This window comes from Nerophis ophidion, linkage group LG08, assembly GCF_033978795.1.
Source record: "Nerophis ophidion isolate RoL-2023_Sa linkage group LG08, RoL_Noph_v1.0, whole genome shotgun sequence".
Taxonomy (NCBI): Eukaryota; Metazoa; Chordata; class Actinopteri; order Syngnathiformes; family Syngnathidae; genus Nerophis; species Nerophis ophidion.
Window position 1 is genome coordinate 27106079 of NC_084618.1, and position 23780 is coordinate 27129858.

A 23780-nucleotide genomic window follows, 5' to 3' on the forward strand; every position below is an offset into this window, starting at 1 on the left:
CACAATTTTGGTGTTTTAGCAAGTTGGACATTTATTCCGTATTTTGTTTATAGTCATATCAAATAAAGATGTGTCAAATAGACAAATGCAACTTAAATTGTAACACTGTATTTTACAAAATACCAAAAAAGGACATTTTTCTTAATATCTCATTGACAAAATGATTCAACCCCCTAGTTACATGCATCTTTAGTACTTAGTAGAACACCCTTTGGCAGTAATTACATCCTTCAAACGTGATACATAACCGGACACAAGCTTCTTGCAACCATCTACAGGTATTTTAGCCAATTCCTCTTGGGCAAAGGCCTCCAGTTCATTCATATTATTGGGCTTGCGTGCTGCAGCTGCCTTCTTCAAGTCCCACCACAGGTTTTCTATAGGATTTAGGTCTGGCGACTGTGAAGGCCACTCCGGAGTCTTCCAGCCCTTCTTCTGCAACCACTCTGATGTTGATTAGGAGGTATGCTTGGGATCGTTGTCCTGTTGAAAGGTCCAACGTCTCCCAAGCCTCAGCTTCGTCACTGACTTCATGACATTAGCAGCTAATATATCCTGGTAGGAAATAGAATTCATAATGCCTTGAACGCGCTGGAGATTCCCGCTACCTGAGGCAGAGAAACAGCCCCAGAGCATGATTGACCCCCCACCATGCTTAACAGTAGGCAAGGTGTTATTCTCTTTGTAAGCTTCATTTATTCTCCTCCAGACATGACGTTGATTCATTGGCCCAAAGAGTTCCAGTTTTGTCTCATCACTCCATAAAACAGTTTCCCAAAACCTTTGGGGCTTGTCCAGATGATTTCTGGCATTCTGGAGTCTATTTTTCTTGTGCCTGGTAGTCAGAAGTGGGGTGCGCCTGGGAGTTCTGGCATGGAGGCCTTCATCTCGTAGTGGGCGCCTTATTGTCTGGGACGAAACCTGCGTTCCCCCCTCTGCAATGTCCTATAGTAGTTCCTCAGCTGTTACCCGGGGGTTTTTCCCCACTGTACGCTTCAACTACCGGACAGCAGTTGCACACAGCATCCTCTTTCTACCACGCCCAGGTAGTGTTTCCACTGTGCCTTTAGCTTTGAACTTGCGAATTATGCTACCAACTGTGTCTCTTGGAATGTGTAATGTCTTTGCTATTTTCTTATATCCATATCCTTTCTTATGAAGAGAAATTACCTCCTCTCTTGACTTCTTTGACCACTCCCTGGACTTCACTATGTTGCAAATACACCATTGACCATCTACAAGAAGCTGAGCCTCACAGTGTTTTTCAATCAGTTTAATTGTTGCTCGTTATAGTTCTAATCACATCTACAGGTGTTTTCAATGCCTGATTGAAAAGACCTTATTCAAATTCTGTTCTTAAGAGTTATGATCTTCAAGGGGTTGAATAACTTTGTCAATGAGATATTAAGAGAAATGACACTGTTTGGTATGTTACAAAATATAATGTAATTCAAGTTGCATTTTTCTATTTAATGTATCTTTATTTGATATGACTATAAACAAAATACGGAATAAATGTCCTACTTGCTAAAACACCAAAATTGTGAGGGGGTTGAATGATTTTGATCACAAATGTTTCAACCAAAGCTCCTCATCCCACCCCCGGATTGTAAATAATATAAATAATTCAATGTATATACTATGATGATTAACCTGTGTGATGAGTGTATTATGCTGATAGTATATATTTGCACTATGAATTTGGGGATAGGTTGATTGGCAACACTAAATTGGCCCTAGTGTGTGAATGTGACTGTGAGTGTTGTCTGTCTATCTGTGTTGGCCCTGCGATGAGGTGGCGACTTGTCCAGGGTGTACATCCCTTCCGCCCGATTGTAGAAAATGGATGGATGGATGGATGGAATTGATTAACGTGGACCCCGACTTAAACAAGTTGAAAAACTTATTCGGGTGTTACCATTTAGTGGTCAATTGTACGGAATATGTACTGAACTGTGCAATCTACTAATAAAAGTATCAATCAATCAATCAAATAGCCATTGGCAGTCGTGCCATTGCGCATGCGCGTATAATCATAGCAACCTCAACGCAGGCAAGACAGTGCGCATGCGCAGTGGTGTCCGCTTTAAAAGAAGACTTGAGGAGGGAACATGAACACAATTGCTGGTGGACTTGACTTATAACGCGGGTGAGCCCCAAAATAGAACATAATGCCGGTAAACACATGCCAGTGATATTTGTGCGTTTATAGACGCGCTTCATACAACAGCGTCGGTTTGGACGCGCGTTTTGTCGGCTGAGCTAGCATGCTAGCGTTAGCCAGCTAGCTTAGCTGTTATTGTTTTTCATGGGGAGCTAAAATGGAGGAGCTGCCTGCGTGCTTCTCTGCCGCTCCCGAGTCCCGCCATTAAAACGTCTCCCCGCACACACAACGACACTGACTTGAGCAGGCGCTAGTTGCTGTGGTCATTTGCTGCGTGTGTGCGTAGGTACAGTAGCTTGAAATTCAAACCCGGCGTGCGCCTCTGAAGAAAAGGAGGACGCGATCAAGCACTCTTGACGTAACACCTCCCCCCATTGGACTCTTAGTTGTCGACGCAGGCATGACATGCACATCATAAACAAACACAAAGACGCCACATGACTTCGTTTGTGTCCATTCCTGCAGGGGCAGCATGCTGCGGTTGCACGATGACCAGCCATGAGCATGAGAGCCTCCTCGGGTCCTCAGTCGGGGTCCAAGCAGAACGCTGACAGCGTCCACAGAACATCCTTTAACGCCGCCACCTTGCGCCCCGTCAGCCTCAAGAGGGAGTCCTGTGGCTTCGTGTTGGACGCCCAGCACTTCCGGCGCGCCGAGACCCCCAGCAAGTCGAAGTGCTTGGAGCAGACTTCCATGAGCAGCAAAGTCTCGCAAGCACTTCAAGCTGACGCCAAAACCGCGGGGATACTGTCCCCAGTCAGACCGATGGGGGGTGAGGGAACCCCGGTGAAAGGTAAACCCCTCTCCGTGGACAGCATGGAAAACCCGCACATGGTTTTGAACAATGCCCCCAAGGACGGCGGCGCCGAGAGCGTCAAGGGAGTCGTCCCGGGGGTTCTCGGCGCCGCGTCCATCGAGGTCTTGTCCGAGGGCAAGTGGAAGAACATCAGGAAGAGCCCGGCCAACCCGCACACGCAGGCCAACTGTCTGCGGCAGATCCTGCTGCTGCAGCTGGACCTCATCGAGCAGCAGCAACAGCAGCTGCAGTCCAAGGACAAGGAGATCGATGAGCTCAAAGCGGACAAAGACACGGTATGGAACGCTAACACGCTGCAATTGCTTGAACTCATGTAAAATTACCGTTACTCTAGAGCAGGGGTACCCAAACTTTTTCCAACGAGGGCCAATGACTGACAAATCAAAAGATGCGGGGGCCATTTTGGTAGTTTTTTCGCCTTCATAACCAGTATGATATAGAATAGAAAGTACTTTATTGACCCCGGGGGAAAATTCAGCACCACAGTTAGCTCACAATAGACAATAATAAATAATATATATCATATTATATACATAAAACCGTATTTCCTTGAATTGCCGCAGGGGCGCTAATTAATTTAAAACGCTTCTCACTCCTGCGCTTACCAAAGGCATGCGGTAAAAATAAGCATGCGCTAATTATTTTAAAACCTCTTCTCACCCCGGCACTTACCAAAGGTATGCAGTAAAAATGTGAGTGTGATGTAAGCTTGGACCTTAAATCCTACTGAATAGCTCTTAATCTTCTTCCCTTTATACAATTTCAAATTACCGGTATTGAAATCAGCCTCCTCCATTTTGAAAATGATGACAGGGGAAGTGTCACTCGTGACGTCACGAGTTTGACCAGGCGGTAATACTAAGCATGCGCTAATTATTTTGGGAAGCGAGTTTGACCCGGCAGTAATTCAAGGCAGACGCATACTATATGCCCTGTGGCAATTCAAGGAAATATGGTATATGAATAATATTAATATATTCTACATATATTTTACATTTAAGTGCAGTCATGAAGGACATATGCATCATACAGTCTGATGGCTGTCGGTATGAAGGACCCCCTGTGTCGTTCTGTGTTGCATTTTGAAACATTGAATATATACATATTTCAGAGTACTAGAAAATGCAATTTCGGTATACATTTTGTGATTGCTGTATAGCTAAAGCTGAGCTGAAATGCTAACAGCATGCTGTCTGGATAGCGTAAAATAAAAAAATATGTGCAAAATGAGCTAAAAAAAAAAGCTAGCATGCTAGCAATATAATGTTAGCATAACTTAAAAAATATGTGCGAAATGAGCTAATGAAGGCATGCTAACAACATTCTGTTAGCATAGCCTAGCATTAGTGAAATACTAAAATATGACATTGAAGTCTATACCTGCTTAATTAGTTAAAAAATGCCAATGTGCTAAATGTTAGCATGCAAAAATGCGAACTGTAACATGCATGAAGTACCAAAATATATTAGTCGGAGATGTATACCTGGAAAAATAGGTTTCTAATGCTAGCATGCATCAAGTAGCTTGTTACAAAATTTGCTTTAAAAAGCTAGCATGCTAATGATAAAATTTAAGTAACAAAATATATGAAGCAGAGGTTTATACCTGCTAAATTAGGAAAAAAGATAGCATTATTAGAATGCTAAAGATTGTGCCGTAGGCCGTTAAATTGTTAGCTATGTGGCGCACTTTTGATACCCCTGCTTTAGAGTAATATGACTCAAGTACAAAGTAGTAGTCCAAATAATTACTCAAGTCTTCAGTGAAAAAAGTACTCAAGTACTGGGTGGCTTCTGATTTATGAAATGTAAACATTTCTACTGACAGTGATGATAATGTAAATGTTCTTTTTCATAGTTTGTAAGTTAACATTGAAAAGTTATGGCGTCATGTTACAGTGTGTGGTTTGAGTGCGGTCATGTGACTCCCAGGCTTCGTTTGATTGGTGGAACGGCGTAAAATAGTGATATGACACAAGTCTCTCTTACAGACAAATTAATGTAATTAATAGATTATGGATTCATATAATTATGATAATAATAAAATATAATATATTAATAAAGATGATAATTAATTCTATAAAATTTATAATTTATATATATGTATGTATATATATATATATATATAGTAATATTTAATAATGTTTAATATAAATACATAAGAGAAGATAAAATAACAAAGATATAAAAATATACATGCATAATTTATATGTGTATATATATATAAAAAAAAATGAAATATGTAGTTTATAGTGTATAAAAAATGTATATATTTGTGTTTATATATATATGTATATATATTAATACAAAATAAAAGATACACTAATAAAGCTAATGAGATAAATAAATAGCTATCAGAATGGAACTCAAAAGTAGGTTTTCTTCACAAAAAATACTACGATAGTAAAAGTAAAAAGTATGTTGCATAAAACCACTCTGACAAGTACAATTTATACAATATGTTTCTTAATCAAATATAGCTGAGTAGATGTAGCACATCATTAACAACTAGGGCTAGAGGATTATGGCAAAAATAATAATCATGAATGTTTGGATTGATATTGTAATCGTGATTAATTACACGATTATTCATTATTTTGTAAACATGAGTACGGTATTCATTGTACTACCAAAACTCAACTTTAAATTATGGTTTTAATACAACCGATATAGATGAGTAACAAAACCAAGTAACAATAAATAAAGAAATAAAAAAACATTTAAATAAAAATTGCAATATAAAAAACACAAATTCAGTTATTTTTTTAGTTTTTAATTCAGTTTTTTACCTTCTACATTTATTTCATCATCATATGCTGTTTTTGCTTCAAATAAAATGAGTTAGTTAAATTCAAAAATCCCCACATTTAGTGGTGCAGTACATCTTTGGACAATTTTGACCAGTGTTTTAGGTCAAAGCATAATCATTGTGTAAATGTATCAATAAGTGCTTTAAGTACATTTTTTGTGTCAGGTAATTTTTTGGGAACCTTTATTTTGTTAGCGCGGACAGTGGTGCACCGCGCTATTATTGTGGAGGGACTGAGTAAGAGTGCTGTTCTCAACTTGACAAGTAAAGAGGCTACACGAGGCTGTAAAAAAAAAAAAAAAGCCTCTCAAGTTGGGACTGTTGTCCTGTTTGCACATTGATGTTTACATCCATGATGTGGTTCACAACAACACAAGCAGATGAGAGGTGTTGTGGGTCTATGGACTGTTCTTGCTAGCTTTAGCTTTCTAGTTTAGTTGCTGTTTCAAGGGGCCGTCGCGACATTGTTAGTTCAGGAAAGGGGCGGTTCAGTCTGTCGGGGATGAATGAGCGGTACAGTACACTATATTTTCCCAAACAAATGTTCCTTCTCCTCACAATGACAACGTTTCACTTTCATTTGTCAACTTCCCCGATATTCTGCCTTTAAAAACGGGTTCTGTTTTATTGGCCAATTCTGTGTCTGCGTCCTCTGTTATGGTAACATGGATATGCCTTACTTTTATTGTTTAGTGATTATTGATTATGCATAAACATAATGACATTTCATCAATTTGCTCCTCATGAATTTGCATGCACTTTGCGCGGCTCGTTTTTTTTCTCGATTATTATATCTACATGATCGTGAGAAGTCATATTCAAAATCAACATTTTGATTAATTGTCCAGCCCTACTACCAACCTCTGATTAAAAGACAGTAAATAAAAGGTACTATCAATTCAGCAATTCCGCAAGCTCTTCTTCTTTTGCACACTAGATGGGGCTGCTGTTATTACATTTGAAACCCGTGGCAAGAGGCATGGCAAGTCTATTTATGGAGTACAATCCATCCATCCATTTTCTACCCCTTGTCCCTTTCGTGGGCGCTGGGGCCTATCTCAGCTGCATTCGGGTGGAAGGCGGGGTACACCCTCACAAGTAAATTCAAAGTGCTTACAGAGAATTAAAATAAGTCAAAAACAAAAATATACAATCATATTTTATACTAAAATCAGAAAATGCAATCATCGCAAGAACAATCAGAATTGATAAAAAAATGAAAGCAATCAATTGTGCAAGACAAAATACTTTCAAATAGAAGTGTTGTCAGGCTGGTTTTGAACTTTGCGAACGTTGAGGCGTGTCCCACATCTTCAGGAAGACTATTCTAGATCTTAGGAGCATAAATATGTAACACAGTTTCACTGTGTTTGGTCCTGGCTCTAGGCAGCAGCAGGAGACCACTCCCTGAGGTTCTCAGAGCCTGAGATGTTTCACATGGTTCTTAAAACAAGGAGTGTACAAAAGACTGTCTCCGTTTTAAAGTCTGTTCTCCGAGCAACAGGAAGCCATTGCAGTGACCCAAGCACTGGACTAATATGGTCCTATTTACTGGTTTTAAGCAGGACTCTAGCAGCAGCATTTTGGACGTACTGCAGCTGCTTTACAGCTGGTTTAGTGAGCCCAGTGAGAAGGCCATGACAGTAGTCTAAACTGCTGGAGACCAAGGCATGGACTAGTCTTTCTAAGTTTGATTTAGACATTATTCCTCTAGTTTAAAAAATATTTTTTAGCTGGTTAAAAGCTGCTGATGTTATTGACCTAATGTGGCTGGTAGTCCTACTGGGGTGAGTTTTCCTTGCCCTTGTGTGGGCTCTACCGAGGAGGATGTTGTGGTTTGTGCAGCCCTTTGAGACACTAGTGATTTAGGGCTATATAATTAAACTGATTGATTGATTGATAAAGTTCAAGTCTGATTTTATTATTAACCCTAAATGATAACCTGCTTATTAGGTTTCAGTTAGAGAGTCTAAAGGTGACTAGAATTAGTGAACTGTTTCATTTTTTTTTTTGTAATTAAGTTTTTTGTCCCTGCGGTTTGCAGCTGCTGGCTCGTATCGAGCGCATGGAGCGCCGCTTGCAGCTCACCAGGAAGGACACGCCACGCGACAAGCGGCTTTTCCAGCCCCTGGAGCCATGGACCCCGGACAAGGAGGACATGTGGGACCTGGACGTAGAGGAAAGTCCACAGCCCAATCCATCCGATCTGCTGCCTTTAAGTCGCAGCAGCAAAGGTCAAAAGAGGTAAAAGGATGAAAAGAAAGAAATTAAAGTGCTTCCGGCTGTTAACGGTTGTACTTGTGGGCACGCAGGAAGTCCTGCTTCGGAGATCCCAAACTCCAGAAGTCGCGGGGGAAGAGCGCCAAGCTCAGTCATCAGAAGCCAGACAGTCGGCCGTCTTCTCCGACCCAGCGAGAGCTGCGTAATAAGGAAACGCCTGAGAAGGGCGCCCCCGCAAGGCTTGTGTGCAAAGAGGAGGCGGAGACGGGCTGTCAGATGGACGACCTGCCTTTTATGTCCACCACAGAGATGTACCTGTGCTGCTGGAACCAACCTCCTCTGTCCCCTCTGCGAAGTGAGACTTCCCCTAAAAAGGAGGAAGAGGTGGCCAGTGAGTGGACTACTCAAGTAGTACATGATGTGCTGATTGTTTGTAAGCCTGACTTATATTCGCCTTCAATCACTATGTCCTTCAGATTCGCAATCCATGATTAACTTCCTTTTCCCGTCTTCGTGCCGCCTCTCAGTTCCGTCTTGGAGGGAAAATGTCATGGAGCCGCTGGGTGAGGATTTAGCCTTTAACCCCCAAGAGGTAAGAAGAACGAACGCTGAGCTGATGTTGACGTGAAAGAAGATGACTTGTGATGCGTCTTCTAACCCCTCCCAGCCGCTGGACGACGGCGTCTTTCTGAAGCGGCACGCCAAGCTGGAGCTGGACGAGAAGAGGAGGAAGAGGTGAGCGCTATGCGCTGTTACAGTGTTTTTTGGACTATACAAGCTGTAGTTTATCTACATACCTTAATTGTTTTCAAACGGTGTCTGTAACACAGCAGTAAAACGGCTGATCAAACAAAACAGAAGTCATCGTCATTGGCCCACTAACTGCAGAAGCTAGCTCTCCAATTAGCTAAACAGACTCAATAACTCTACAGTGTCGCTTTGGTGAATTTACTGAGGAATTTGTGTAAACTGAAACCATACAAAAATAATGCCATTGTAAGTTTATAATACTAACACAAACACTCTTAAACGTGTTAGCATATTTGCTAATGATATTGATGCTAGCGTTGTTACATTACTATAGCATGGACAAATATGCATGAAAACACTCCTACAGACATCTCACATGGGAACGTTTAGTAAGAAAGAATTTTTTTGGTTGTATTGTAAAACTTAACAAATGTGGCTTGGAGTGACGAATGAAGAATCCATATGAGTAGAAAAGCTATGGATGGCAAAACTACCGACTGGCACTTGAACTTCCGGTTGAAAGCTCTGTTTAAAAAGAAGGGCACTGCAGCACGTCCAGTGAGCTAACTTGACCAAATATGACACCTTAGCACAAACAAAACAGCTTTTCCATGTTTTCCATGTATATATATATTTTCTAACTATTTGCATTTTGGCCTTCAGTAAAGAAAAATCCATAAATTAACCACAGCGTTTTAAAAGCTGATGGGTCCAAAGTGTAGGAAAAATGTAGTGGCTTATAGTCTGAATTTATTATGTTGGGGCGAGGCAACATGGCTGAAAACTACATCACAATACAAGTGTTTTTTATCAGTTGATATCGATAATTATTGTTAATATTATTTAAAAAAATATTTGTATTAATTATTATTGTAGTATGGCTTATAGAAAATAAGGAGCAGGAGAAAATATACATTCAATGTAAACATTTTTATTTAAAATATAACTTCCTCTGATTATAATCCCTCAGCAACCAAGGCAAAAGGGAAATGCCAACACTTAAAATTAAGGAATATGTAAAAAATGTTTATTAAAGTGTAAGAAAAAAGTGCAACGTGTGAAAATGTAAACAGAGAAACCTGAGAACTATTATCTGCAGGTTTAGTTTCAGGAAGTTACAGCTGTGCTCTAAAGGGTGAGCGCGGCTAAGGTGGCGAGATATTAGCGGCCTTGCTTTGCATCATTTGGAGACCACATTGGTCTGACTAAGGTCCCTTTTGAAAAAAACCCAAAAACTTTTTCTCTTTTTGACTTACTCTTTTCACTCAATGCAAAGAATCAACCAAACTTGGTAGTTGATACTGTTGTTACCCGATTGGCTGTTAGCGTGTCATGTGATAATTTTCTGCATTGCTCGGTTACCAGAGAACAAGTGCCTGTGTTCATGCAACCAACCTTGCTTTCATACTTCCACTTTCTTCTGATGAAGAAGAAAAGAAATTATCAAACATTTTATGGATCCCCCTTACTTGTCTATCGCGATATATACTGATATCGTTTTATCGCTCGTCCCTAATATTTATATTCTAGTGCGGCTGTAAGCTGAGTGAGGAAAATAACAAGCTTCTTCTGGTCAGGTGGGACATCCAGCGAATCAGAGAGCAGCGCATGTTTCAGCGTTTGCAGCAGCGCATGAACAGGAAGAAAATCATTCAGGAGACGGAGCCCGAGCTCTCGTCCTTCTACCCGGACACGGAAGATGGTGCGTATGTGGTGCAGTTGTACCTCGCCGGCATTTTACTCAAACCTTTTTCTTCCTGCCAGTTGAAGCCATCATGATCACGCCCTTCTTGCCCGTGGTGGCGTTTGGCCGGCCCTTGCCCAAACTCTCACAACAGTAAGTCACTCTGCTGGAACCTTCCGCTTTCCAAACTACCTGTTGAGAACTAGGAGTGCGGAAATACGACACCACACTGATAAATCCCATAACATTAGAAAATGGCGCCGATAGCTGGTTTAAAAAAAGGCTCCAATGAGACGAGATTACCACAGGGATCGTGATTTGGTGTGTGTGAGAGAGAGAGCAACAAACTTGATTCATAAGGATCGTACGAAAGAAAAAAAATCTGAAGACCGTACCAAAACAAACTGGAATCTCTCTGTTACAAAGGCTTGTCACCTTGAAAAGAAGTCCAATTGGTGGAATTTATCCATAGGAGCACGTCAAATATACGAGTCATGTATCTGTCGTCAGCCTGTATAAAAACTGACTGTTAACATTTCGGAATGGGTCACGACAAACCAACATTAGAGGTGTGCAAAACCTCGGAATTTGACATCAGAAAGAGAAGACTGTGGTCCTTACAGTGGTAAGTCAATACGACTTGGGACTTTGTGGTGTCCCCAGGGGAAACTAAATATGTTTCACGTCGAAAATACACTGTGCACTAATGTAGGGAATATTTAAAGCAGGAGTCTCAGACGTTATTTTGCGGCTCCCACCTTAATAAGGTTTAATGTTAATGCGGCCCGCACGTTTTATATGAATGCCGCTTGACGGCATTGTGTTATTTGGGTCCCGTCTTTCAATGTTCTGGGTTGCCTACCCCTGGGTTAGTGGAAAAGCGGCAAATGAGTGAAAGCGGCAGACGTTGCCCCGGAAACGAGGGTTTTCTTAAGTGCCTGACTGCAATCACACTGCGACACCTGTCCGTCAGTAATAACAGTCCCCGATAACCTGGACCAATTCATACTGTTATTTTTTTTTTTTTTTTATTGTTTAATTTGCATTGCTTCACACGATGAACACTACATGTATTTCTATATGACGCCGGATAACACTCTGGGAGCAGTCACTTTTTTGCGCTCGCTATGTGTACTATATTTTCCCGGCCGGCTATTATCCGACCGCCGTGTTGCTGTAGGGAGGAAAAGCGGAACGACACACACGGCGAAAATAACATTATTCTCCATGCGTTGACTAAATAAAAATATTTTCCACAACCCCAAACGTGCCTTTTTCAAAGCCTGCAGTGAAGAGAAAGGTTAGTGATGAGCAAAGACAATTCCAGGAAAAGTGGGAGATGCAATATTACTTTGTTGAGCACAGGGGCAACCCGAAGTGTCTTATTTGCCCAGAGAAAGTTGCGGTGCACAAGGTATACAATTTGAAAGGTCATTATACAACTAGATATGCTGAGGAGTATGAAATTTTTTTTAAAGATATTTTTTCTTGCGACCCAGCCTCACCCAGACTCTGCATCCATTGTCCCTGAGGTAAATTGAGTTTGAGACCCCTGATTTAAAGTATTCTCAATTATTCACCTATGAATAGGGCTGTTGCTTTTTCCCTCCAACACCGCGCCTTGTTCGTAACCCGCACCAAGCTAACATCCTACAAAATGCTACATCCATCCATCCATTTTATACCGCTTGTCCCTTTTGGGATTGCGGGGGATAATGGAGCCTATCTCATCCATCCATCCATCATCTTCCGCTTATCCGAGGTCGGGTCGCGGGGGCAACAGCCTAAGCAGGGAAACCCAGACTTCCCTCTCCCCAGCCACTTCGTCTAGCTCTTCCCGGGGGATCACGAGGCGTTCCCAGGCCAGCCAGGAGACATAGTCTTCCCAACGTGTCCTGGGTCTTCCCCGTGGCCTCCTACCGGTTGAATGAAAACACGTTTTATTTTGTTGAACATGAGATAGGCTCTTTCTCCTACCGAAAGAGCCTATCTCATGTTCAACAAAATAAAATGTGTTTTCATTCAAATGGAGTACTGTGAAAATGCAGTGAAGTGGGGCTGGACAATTATGGCTAAAATAATAATCACGGTTAATTACACGATTATTTATTAATTTGAAAACATGGAGTTTGCATGTCCTCCCCGTGAATGCGTGGGTTCCCTCCGGATACTCCGGCTTCCTCCCACCTCCAAAGACATGCACCTGGGGATAGGTTGATTTTGATTGGCAACACTAAATTGGCCCTAGTGTGTGAATGTGAGTGTGAATCTTGTCTGTCTATCTGTGTTGGCCCTGCGATGAGATGGCGACTTGTCCAGGGTGTACCCCGCCTCCCGCCCGATTGTAGCTGAGATAGGCACCAGCGCCCCCCGCTACCCCAAAGGGAATAAGCGGTAGAAATGGATGGATGGAGTATTTATTGTACCACCAAAACGTTTATGTACAGTTCGTAATGAATAAAACACAATAAGTAAAATAATAACCATAGTAATACATTTAAAAAACAACAGCAGTATAAAAATTAAATTATTCCGTTTTAATTGTTTTTAATTCAGTTTTTTACTATTTACACGTATTTTACCATCAGAGTGTGAGCTTTTTGTGTAAAATAAAATGCAAACGTCCTGAAATATATTGGTGCAATACATCTTTGGACCAATTTGACCAGTATTTTAGGTCAAAGTGTAATAATTGTGTAAATGTATCAATAATTTCTTTAAGTACATTATGCTTGTGCACGGTACCCTTATTTTGTTAGCACAGTCAGACCAGATGTTGCACACCGCGCTGTTATTGTGAAGGAGAAAAGGGCTGCTGTTCTCAGTGTGACGAGTAAAAAGGCGACTTAAAGCTGTTAAAAAAAAAAAAAAAACAGGATAAAGCTTCTTAAGTTGCGACTGCTGTTAGTACATTGATCTTACATCTGTAACAGCATCGTCAATATTTTAGTCATCTCTTGGCTAAACCAAACAAAAAGAGCGCATTTAAAGTTGCAAACACTGTTTGTACAATGATGTTATTACATCCACGATGTCGTTCACAACAACACAAGCAGATGAAATGTGTTGTGGGCGTATGAATTGTTCTTGCTAGTTTTAGCTTCCTACTTTAGTCGCTGTTTCAAGGGGCCGTCTCCACATTGTTCAGTTCAGGACAGGGTAGTTGTGTGTCGCGGATAAATGAGCGATAATGCTGTTACATCCACGATGTCGTTCACAACAACACAAGCAGATGAAATGTGTTGTGGGTGTATGAATTGTTCTTGCTAGTTTTAGCTTCCTAGTTTAGTCGCTGTTTCAAGGGGCCATCTCCACATCGTTCAGTTCAGGACAGGGTAGTTGGGTGTGTCGCGGATAAATGAGCGATAATGTTGTTACATCCACGATGTCGTTCACAACAACGCAAGCTGATGAGGTGTGTTGTGGGTGTATGGATTGCTAGCTTTAGCTTTGTAGTTTATTCGCTGATTCAAGCGGCCGTCTCGACATTGTTTGGTTTCTGGCAGGGCGGTTACATTATTTTCCCAAACAAATGTTCCTTCTCACAATGACAACATTTCACTCACATTTTTTGACTTCCCTGATATTATTTTGCGTTTGTCAGTGGGTTCCATTTTATTGGCCAATTCTGTGACTCCGTCTGCGTAACACGGAAATCCTATATCTTACTTGTTTTGTTGAGTTTGGTAAATACTGATAAGGCATACTGGCGCTGTGTCAAATGAAGTAGCAACCATGGTGTCATCCCAAACTTCTCGTAGACGCGCTCTTTTTTTCCTCTGTTTCACCGTCACAAGCTCTGGAATTTGCATTCACGTTTCGATTTTTCTATTTTCATAATTGTGAAAAGCCATATTCGAAATCAAAAAAGGTGATTAATTGTCCAGTCCTATTGTGAACACACCAACATGTACCAGGTGATGGCGTTAAAAGTCATGTTTGATGGTCTCATGGCTGCAATCCACTGTCTCTTTATTAGCTCGCTAACCCAACTTCCTTCGGCTTTGCTTGCACGCTGGAAATGATCTCCCCATTTATTTTTTTTCCCAGACAACCATTTTTTTCATGACAACCATTCAGCCATGTCAATAAGCAAGTCAGAGTCCAGCGAGACCCACAATGCATTGCATTCGCATGTCACATTTTGAAGCCCTATACTGTCCTGTGAACACATCACGGAGGTCCTAAAGTTCCCCAGTGTAAACAAACATGGCATCTATTGTGTGGGACTCTTTGAGGGAGGAGTCAGTGAGAAAGAAAATACGACCAATTTCAGCACAATCACACCGACGCTGCAGACGCCTGTGCCGCTACAGTCTGTGTTCTGATACGCCGCCATTTTTGGGGTCGTACGTTTGCGAGCAAAATACGACACAGTTTCTACAGTACTGCAGACACTCTGAGATGGAAGTGAGGAGTTGAGCTTCAGTACTGATTAGTGAACGTCTATAGTAGTGATGTCATCTTTGATTAGGACACACCTTCAGTACAGGCCAAACATTTGGACACACCTCCTCATTCAATGTGTTTTTTTTTATTTGCATGACAATTTACATTGTAGGTTGTCACTGAAGGCATCAAAACTATGAATGAACACGTGGAGTTATGTACGTCACAAAAAAAAAGTGAAATAACTGAAAACATGTTTTATATTTTAGTTTCTTCAAAATAGCCACCCTTTGCTCTGATTACTGCTTTGCACATTCTTGGCATTCTCCCGATGAGCTTCAAGCACACCTGTGGAGTGAAAACCATTTCAGGTGACTACCTCTTGAAGCCCATCCAGAGAATGCCAATAGTGTGCGAAAAAGTAAGCAAAGGGTGGCTATTTTGAATAATCTAGAATATAAAACATGTTTTTTTGACTATTTACCGACATGTAGATAGTCATGAAAACGTATTGGATCAGATGGTGTGACCAAACTTTTGGCCTGCACTGTACCTCCAACTCTACTGTGGAACCTCAATTTACCAACTCAATCGGTTCTCAGTCGTTATTGGAAAGGTTTGTAAAGTCAAGCAAATTTCTCCACAGAAAACATGTGAATATAAATAATGGGTTCCAGACTGGACATAAGGGCATATTTTAGTGAAGTTTTGTACACTTTGAACATTATAAAAAGGGTGATACAGTACTGTGATGGTCCACTTCCTATCTATTAACAAGACAAAACAACAACAAGCTGTACTGTCCTGTGTACACTGCTTTGTCAACAAGCTCACACACACTACTCTCTTTGGTGCCCTCAAAAACGATCAGAAATCACACAAATCCTTAACTTTAGCAACAATATTGCTACAATAATTAACGTTTAAGTAGGTAACATGTACTTACATCGGCAAACGAGGGGCTGACGAGAAAAGCGCAAACGGGGATAGCCCGAAGGGATTTCTTCGCTGTGAAATAAGGCTGCTTTGGGATATTTTTCCGGAAATGTCTGATCACAATTAAAACATGCTGTGGTACGAAGCCTGCTTCGTCGATTCTTCCATACTTCGGAGCGCCATTAATGTACTCCTCCATTGCACCCAGCTCTGTTGTCCTCGGACTCCTGTTGAGTTAGCAAAATGGACACAACTTGTCAAACGGGGAAAGAAAGGAAAAGACGCGCCATAGCATTGAGAAGAATAGAATGGACTATATTGTCATTATATTTGCATATAACGAGATTAAAGAGTCCAACTTAAGGTGCGGTAGTTGGAACAAATATGGGGTGAAATAAATAACACAAGAGGTAGTAAAAGAGAAAACTAACAATTGAAATAAACAGATTGCTATCCAATAAAAATAATAGGCAATCCTGTACAATATACAAAACACTATAGAAATACAAAATACTGTACAATATACAGAACTGTGACAGAAAGTGACTAGTAGTCGACTGGGCATTGACGTGGAGGCTCCGCGTTTGAAACGTAATCCATTAAAATAGATTATCGGCTTGTGGGGGACAAATCTCTTTAAAAACAATATTTTGTACCGCAGGAATTTCGATCTGCCCTGGCTGGACGAGCGCAGTCGATGTCGCATCGAGGTTCCCAAGAAACACACTCCTCACCGGACGTGTCGCAAGTGAACGTGGGCGCGACGTCGGCGTGCGTGCAAAACTGCTGTCGCTTTCTGCAAGGAAGAGAAGCGCCACGGTCCGGGGTTCGGCATGGAACAAGATGTCGACGACTCTCACAGGAAGTTCGACATCACGTGAGCCAGTAGCGACAGATGACATTCTCCACAGTCGCCAGCGAGCGACACACCTCCAACCCCCACTCTGCTTTGGTGAAGAAAAGTCCACACACTGTACCGCCGTGCCACCTCCACGCTCAGCATACACCCAAATCCAACCACATGCTTCCTCCCTCCGGAACAAATCGACTGGTCCTCATCTTGGCTCGAAACCCTTCTCTTCCGCTTCTTTCGTTTCGACATGTGCACGGATTCCATTGAGCTGTAAAGCAATGGCAGCATGGCTTAACCCTTAATGGAGCGTCCAGGCTCCTCATCAAAGGACTTCCTGCACTTCACAGCATGACGTTCTAACACTTGCTGCAATCCACAAGGGAGATCCTGTTTAGAAGTCCCTAGCTAGTAGTGCTAACAGGCTGACACTTAACTTTTCCTTTGTTTGCTTCGCTTTCCCGTCTCTTCATGCAAGGCCTCTGCAGTCTGATCGATACTGTACAAGTGCATAGATAGTCCTGTACATAACTCAAGAAATGTACATAAAACATGGCTGTTATTTTTTTATTATTATTTAATGTTGAAAGTGTTGAGTACATTCAATACCCCAACGATTGTATGTTGACTAATTGAAAGTTACCTTTTTTTGGAATAAAACTGACCATCTCTATGCTTTAGAACCTGTTTGTCTTATCTTAGTATTTTTAGCCGGAAACTACACTGGAATTTGGTGAGAACGCGGGTGTCCAAACCTTTTCCACTGAGGGCAACAAATTGAAAAATCTGAGCTGCAGATGTCATTGTGGCTCGTGCAGCCCTTTGAGACACCTGTGATTAAGGGCTATACAAAACATTGAAAAATGAAAGCATGCCTGGGACAATTTTGACATTTTTCATTATCAAAACTATTACGATATATATTGTAACATTAAAACTTTATTTAATTTGAATGAATATTAAAGGTCCCAGGAACTCAAAAGGGTCTCGGTCATTAAAGTGTTAAGTCATTATTTTTTACTCTCAACGCTTAAATATCTGTAGATCAATTTCAGATCCATTCATCGACATAAGGTTATAATTATTTTGTTTTATGCCCTTTTTGTAAAAAAAACATTTTTAGTAGGAAAATATGAAATATTTTCTCAAAATTTGGAATATTTGATAAATAATTGGAGCCTTAAATAGGTCAATAATTCATAACACGATTGGTTTTGATTCATTATTTTTTTAGCCATGGCGGTTAAAAAACAACTATATTGATCTCAGGGATCCAACAGTACCCTTCTAATAGAGTATTGAAATAAGTATTAATCTACTGTATATTTTTAATTTCATCGCTTAATGTTTATATCAACTTCAGATCTACCCATGATTAGGTTTTAATGTAAAAAAAAAAAACCCTAAGTTAACAATGCAACATGTTCTTGTTACATTACATCTGTTTGCACTTTAATTCAACTTTTTCATGTTTTTTTATATACATTTTAAATGTGCCACATGCCGATAAGATTGAGCTGCAGGCCACAGTTTAGTTTAGACACTCCTGAGTTAGAAAGTTGCTGTGTCAGTTTGGATTTTGATGACGTCACAGAAACAATGGCTGGAAGTTGTTTTCCTACTTCGTAAAACTCGTGTTTTTAAAGTCAATAAAACAACTCTGAATCCACATCTTGTACACCATTGCCAGGTTCGAGCGCTATAGTTGAAATATTTACCATTTGACAGCTACGGCGTCCGGAACAAGGTGAATTTTGTACATTTTTTAACCTTACTTCAATTGTCAAACGTCAGACAGACTAGTGGGCGTTTACTGTTCTTTCTAACTATTATTTACGTTTTGGGAATAAAAATGACCATCTCTACGCTTCATGATCTTGGAATATTTTTATTGTGTGTACATATTTAATGGTTGAAACAATTATTTTTAAGAAACTACTGGAATTCGGCTAAATATTGGCTGTGTAACTAAGACCTCAATTATTAACTACAATTCCCAAGGTCCATTTCGGCACCAAACATCCAATCATGAGCCTTGGATCTTGATGACGTCATAGAAAAAAGTTTTCCCACGTCGTAAAGCTGAATGTTTTCTAAGTCAATTTACCAACTCTGATTCCACATCTTGTACAAAATCGCCACGTTTGAGCGCTAACGTTTTAATATTTACCATTTAACATAGTTTGTGTACGTTTGTAACCTGTCTTCCATTGTCAAATGTCAGTGGAAATTTACTGTAATGCTTTGCTTTCATTTGCCGGTTACACATGTATTGTTATACGTGTAACAATAGGAGCTACTGTTATGATTTGCGTTCCTTAAGAACTATTGTTTGTGTTGCAACGGGGACATTATTCAGAGATGCACCGGAAATGGAGTAGAGCTTATGTCTGCCGAAGTTGAACAATAAATTGTGGCCCGGTTTGGTCTAAACCAGGGGTCGGCAACCCGCGGCTCCGGAGCCGCATGCGGCTCTTTGGCCTCTCAGATGTGGCTCAGCTGCATAATCGCCGACCCCCCAGATTGTTACGGGGGATTCCGGATTTCGGTGCCTCTCCCGGACATCACCCGGGGTCAACATTCTCCGATTTTCACTCGAAGTACAATATTGAGTGCGTGTTGTGATGGCTTTACATTTAACGTTCTCTACAACATGTCATTGCACCTGCCTTTACGCCATGCTATCTTCATACCGACTGGACGCATGCATTTCGCTGCTTCTATCATCACATGTACGAGATTGCAAGGCATACTGGGTGATACAGGTTACACTGAAGGTTGTGATATAAACTTTTACACTCTTACTAATATGCGCCACACTGTGAACCCACACCAAACAAGAATGACAAACACATTTCGGGAGAACATCCTTACAGTAACACATTATAAACGCAACATAACAATTACCCAGAATCCCACGCATCCATGACTCTTTCAGGCTATATTATACACCCCTCCCCCCTCGTGCGTCGGTTGAAGTGGGCGGGGTTGGGGGCGCGGGATTGTATAATATAGCCTTAAAGAGTCATGGATGCGTGGGATTCTGGGTAATTGTTATGTTGCGTTTATCATGTGTTACTGTGAGGATGTTCTCCCGAAATGTGTTTGTCATTCTTGTTCGGTGTGGGTTCACAGTGCGGCGCATATTAGTAAGAGTGTTAAAGTTGTTTATATCACAACCTTCAGTGTGACCTGTATCACCCAGTATGCCCTGCAATCTCGTACGTGTGTCTGCTGAAGCCACATAAAACATGTTACCGGACTGGCAAGCTGTTTGTACATGTTGTAGGAGGCGTCAAAGACAATGGCTTCATAGCACGCCATTATTGTTGTTATCTGGGTGACCATCAGCAGAGATTTGCGAGAATGGTTGCAGCTCCCATTGTCTTCTTTATTTCGTGAAACGGGTCAAAATGGCTCTTTGAGTGGTAAAGGTTGCCGACCCCTGGTCCAAACAATAAATTATATAGTCCGTGTGTGATAGAGAACATAATTTAAAAATATGTAGAATTATTTAATTTATGAATAAACACGTCTGGTGGATTTGGAAAAAAAAAGTTTATTATTTAAACAAAAACACCAACAGCTTTCCATCTTTTTGAAGTATACACTGGCGACATGTTTATGTGAAAAAGGAGAGATAAAGAAGTGACAGCTCCAGTTTAAAATATGTCACTAATCCGACGACGTGCACACAAGTTGGGCATCTTTGGAAATCAATCATATATAAAATCCTGGTGTGTGACATTTACAGGCATAATTAGTGTTAATTGAGAATACCGTGTATTGAATAAGACGCCTCGGAAAGAAAGCCAAACACCACCACAGCAGTCCGTGTTACCTCAGAAGGACACAGACAGGACTAAGAGAGTCTTCAGTCTTTGCGTAGGTTATTGAGTCTCTCCTCCAGATCTGCGTCCGCGTCGGCGAGAGCTGCTTGAGGCTCCGCCTTCTTCCCTCCGGCCAAAGAGAGATTTCCACCGGTTGACGGGAGATCTGCAAGAAAAACCCCCGTGGACTCACACATCCGACGCCAACAAGACACGACACGGTGAACGTGGTCTTCTTACTTGAGAGTTCGTCGCTGAGCGTGAGACCGAGCTCGTCCAGGACCTGGGACACGATGGCGTCACTGTGAGGAGCACGAGAGTCAGGAGGAGGTCGGAGTTTGACCAAAAAAGCGGGAAAAAGTTACCTCTCATCCTCGTCGTCTTCGTCCCCCATGGCGTCGTCGATGGCGTCGTTCATCATCTCCTCCTTCATGTCCATGATCTCGCTCTGGCGCTCGAACTCCATCATGATCTTCTGGATCTGAGGTAGTTTGAGCTGAGGAGGAAAACCAACACCAACAGGTGGGTTTGGGATTCTTCTAGAGAAGCTGATGTGAGGCTCACCTGTCTGTTCATGGTGGCCATGGCTTTGGTGACGCCTTTCATCGCCTGCGCCATGCTGTTGTTGGACTTGAGGGTCTGGATCTTCAGGCTGACGGCCTGGATGTTGGCCTTCATCATGATGAACTTCTTCACGTAGCGTCTTGTGCGCACCAAGTCCTTGGCCATGATCTTGACGGCATCCTGGCGACATTTAATAGCACGCATGAAGGCGGCGTTTCAGACAAAACATTTGTCTCCCCAAGAGGTGGTGAGCCACCAATTATTATTACTATTATTTGGCATTTTCACGTATGGTGGTATCGGCCTTAAGTTTTTTTTTTTATGAGTATCAGCCTTTTTTTTTATTTAAATACCAGCCCTTTTATTATCAGTATCGACCTTTTTTCATCTATATCAGCCTTTTTTTATTTTTTTTTATTATTTATATCGGCCTTTCTTTAATTGACTTTGGCCTTTTTTTTTTTATCGGTATGCCAGCGACTTGAGGGTTCCAGGTTCGATCCCAGCTTCTGCCATCCTGGTCACTGCCGTTGTGTCCTTGGGCAAGACACTTTACCCACCTGCTCCCAGTACCACCCACACTGGTTTAAATGTAACTTAGATATTGGGTTTCACTATGTGAAGTGCTTTGAGTCACTAGAGAAAAGCGCTATATAAATATAATTCACTTCACTTCACTTATAATGTTAAAGGCCTACTGAAACCGACTAATACCCACCACGCGTCTAATAGTTTATATATCAATGATGAAATATTAACATTGCAACACATGCCAATACGGCCTTTTTAGTTTACTAAATTGCAATTTTCAATTTCCCGGGAGTTTCGTCTTGAAAACGTCGTGTAATGATGACGTGTACGCTAGACGTCACGGGTTTTTAGTAAGTATGAATGCTGCACACACACACACAGCTAAAAGTCGTCTGCTTTAACGGCATAATTACACACTATTTTGGAGATCTGTGTTGCGGAATCTTTTGCAATTTGTTCAATTAATATTGGAGAAGTCACAGTAGAAAGATGGAGTTGGGAAGCTTTAGCCTGTAGCCACACAAACACACGGTGATTCCTTGTTTAAAATTCCTGGAGGTGAAACTTTACTATGAATCAGAGCGCGGTCACGCGAACATGAATCACGACGGAATGTCAACCAGCAAGTTTCGGTGAGAAAATTGTGGTTAAAAAGTCGCTTCTTACCGGAGAAAAGCTGAGCTTGTGCCGTCCATAGCTGCCGTCGACTCCCCTGAGACATTGGCGTCAAGACACCCGTGGAGACACACCTCTGACTATCAGGTACTATTTAACTCACTAAAACACTAGCAACACAATAGAAAGATAAGGGATTTCCCAGAATTATCCTTGTAAATGTGTCTAAAAACATCAGAATCCGTCCCAATGCAATCGCGTTTTTTTTTTCTTTTTGTAGTCTGTCACTATCAATATCCTCAAACACGAATCTTTCATCCTCGCTCAAATTAATGGGGAAATTGTCGTTTTCTCGGTCCGAATAGCACTCTTTGTTGGAGGCTCCCATTAAAAACAATGTGAATATGTGAAGAGCCCCCACACTTGTGACGTCATCGTCTGCGACTTCCGGTAGAAGCAGGGCTTTTTTCTTACACCGAAAGTTTAAATTATTTCAGCAAAAATATGGCAATATCGTGAAATGATCAAGTATGACACATAGAATGGACCTGCTATCCCCGTTTAAATAAGAAAATCTCATTTCAGTAGGGCTTTAATGTTTAAATAACTTTACTGCAAGTGAATATGCCGCCACATATCGCTTATCGGCGTCCTCCTTGACTACTAATAATCGGTATCGGCCCTGAACAAAACCATATCGATCACTCTTCAGAACAAAAACCATATTTACGCACCATCTGACCCTGCTTGGCCATTTTCTTGATGTCGGCGATAATCTTCTTCTCCTGCTGCTCCAGTTTGCTTCTCTCTCGGTCCAACTCCCTCATGGCCCGAGTGAGCGCCCTCTGGTTCTGCTTCAGCAACTCTTCAGGGGTCTTTCGCCTCCCAAACAGGAAGTCCATCTGTTTGAGGGCACATTCATCGTTAACACCCTACAAAGCTTAACAGATCAATTTTGACGACTACAAAAACACTCCATTTTCTCTTGTGGGGAAAAAGGCATAGATTGTTTTAAGAGGGCCGTGTTAGCATTTTACAAGCAGTGACAGAATATATTTGTGATAATCAGAAAGATCATTTGCCATTTTTAAAAAGTGGATTCGAACTCCTTAGTTGACACCAACGACGAACTGGCGTGTAAATGTCAAAAGGTTACGTTGTAGTGGATGTCGAAATGATTGCAAATGGTCTGGTATTCCACGTAATGTGTTTACTTCTAAAGGACTATTCTAATGTCTCCTGACGTCTTTTTTATTAGCCGCCTTTAGCTCACCGACACATCTTTATTCGCCGTCACAAAGTCAACATGAAGGTCCTCTTAACTCACCTTGTTTCAAGCTCGTCGAACCAGCACAAAAAGTCAGACGCCCCAAAAAATGTTTCCTTTCCGACAATCTTTTAAAAAATCGACTATTTGTTTTCTTTCAGTCACTTCCGTGTTGGGAGCGTTTCGCTTCCGGGAAGTGAGTTCACCCCCTACGTCACAGTTGACGTCACAGCTGTGGACATTCTCTCCTTAGACGTCTTTCACTGTTAAAGAAGTAGAGCTCTCTTAACAACCAAAAAGCTGTAAAAACGACGATGCCGTGTTCCAAATGTAAATCATTTACTGAACTTGTGT

At 41.4% G+C, this 23780-nt stretch overlaps 2 protein-coding genes across 3 annotated transcripts; one reads left to right on the plus strand and one right to left on the minus strand.

Annotated features, from left to right (window-relative positions):
* The first annotated feature begins 2031 nt into the window (after positions 1 to 2031).
* msl1b (MSL complex subunit 1b) lies at positions 2032 to 17302 on the plus strand. Of its 2 annotated transcripts, none has more exons than XM_061908151.1 (9): positions 2032 to 2149; positions 2630 to 3256; positions 7835 to 8034; positions 8103 to 8443; positions 8538 to 8602; positions 8678 to 8745; positions 10338 to 10462; positions 10525 to 10597; positions 16431 to 17302. In XM_061908151.1, the coding sequence occupies exons 2-9, from the start codon at positions 2663 to 2665 to the stop codon at positions 16519 to 16521; spliced, it is 1557 nt and encodes a 518-aa protein (XP_061764135.1). In that variant the 5' UTR covers positions 2032 to 2149; positions 2630 to 2662; the 3' UTR covers positions 16522 to 17302. The 2 variants fall into 2 exon arrangements, with proteins under 2 accessions (XP_061764135.1, XP_061764134.1); XM_061908150.1 differs by having other exon boundaries at positions 8103 to 8401; positions 8487 to 8602.
* Positions 17303 to 20158: 2856 nt separating this feature from the next.
* chmp2a (charged multivesicular body protein 2A) lies at positions 20159 to 23647 on the minus strand. The gene is made up of 6 exons (XM_061908153.1): positions 23487 to 23647; positions 22894 to 23061; positions 21014 to 21193; positions 20815 to 20945; positions 20690 to 20751; positions 20159 to 20615 (listed from the first exon to the last, which is right to left on the minus strand). Exons 2-6 carry the CDS (start codon positions 23059 to 23061, stop codon positions 20494 to 20496), a joined length of 663 nt encoding a protein of 220 aa, XP_061764137.1. The 5' UTR covers positions 23487 to 23647; the 3' UTR covers positions 20159 to 20493.
* Positions 23648 to 23780: the final 133 nt, after the last annotated feature.

Coding starts and splice junctions, on each gene's coding strand:
- msl1b (XM_061908150.1), top strand. CDS start 2,663: ATGAGCATGAGAGCCTCCTCGGGTCCTCAGTCGGGGTCCAAGCAGAAC. Junction 8,402..8,486: donor AAAGGAGGAAGAGGTGGCCA/GTGAGTGGACTA, acceptor TATGTCCTTCAG/ATTCGCAATCCATGATTAAC. Junction 8,746..10,337: donor GACGAGAAGAGGAGGAAGAG/GTGAGCGCTATG, acceptor TCTTCTGGTCAG/GTGGGACATCCAGCGAATCA.
- chmp2a (XM_061908153.1), bottom strand. CDS start 23,061: ATGGACTTCCTGTTTGGGAGGCGAAAGACCCCTGAAGAGTTGCTGAAG. Junction 21,194..22,893: donor TGGCCAAGCAGGGTCAGATG/GTGCGTAAATAT, acceptor AAATGTCGCCAG/GATGCCGTCAAGATCATGGC. Junction 20,616..20,689: donor GCTCAGCGACGAACTCTCAA/GTAAGAAGACCA, acceptor TTTTTCTTGCAG/ATCTCCCGTCAACCGGTGGA.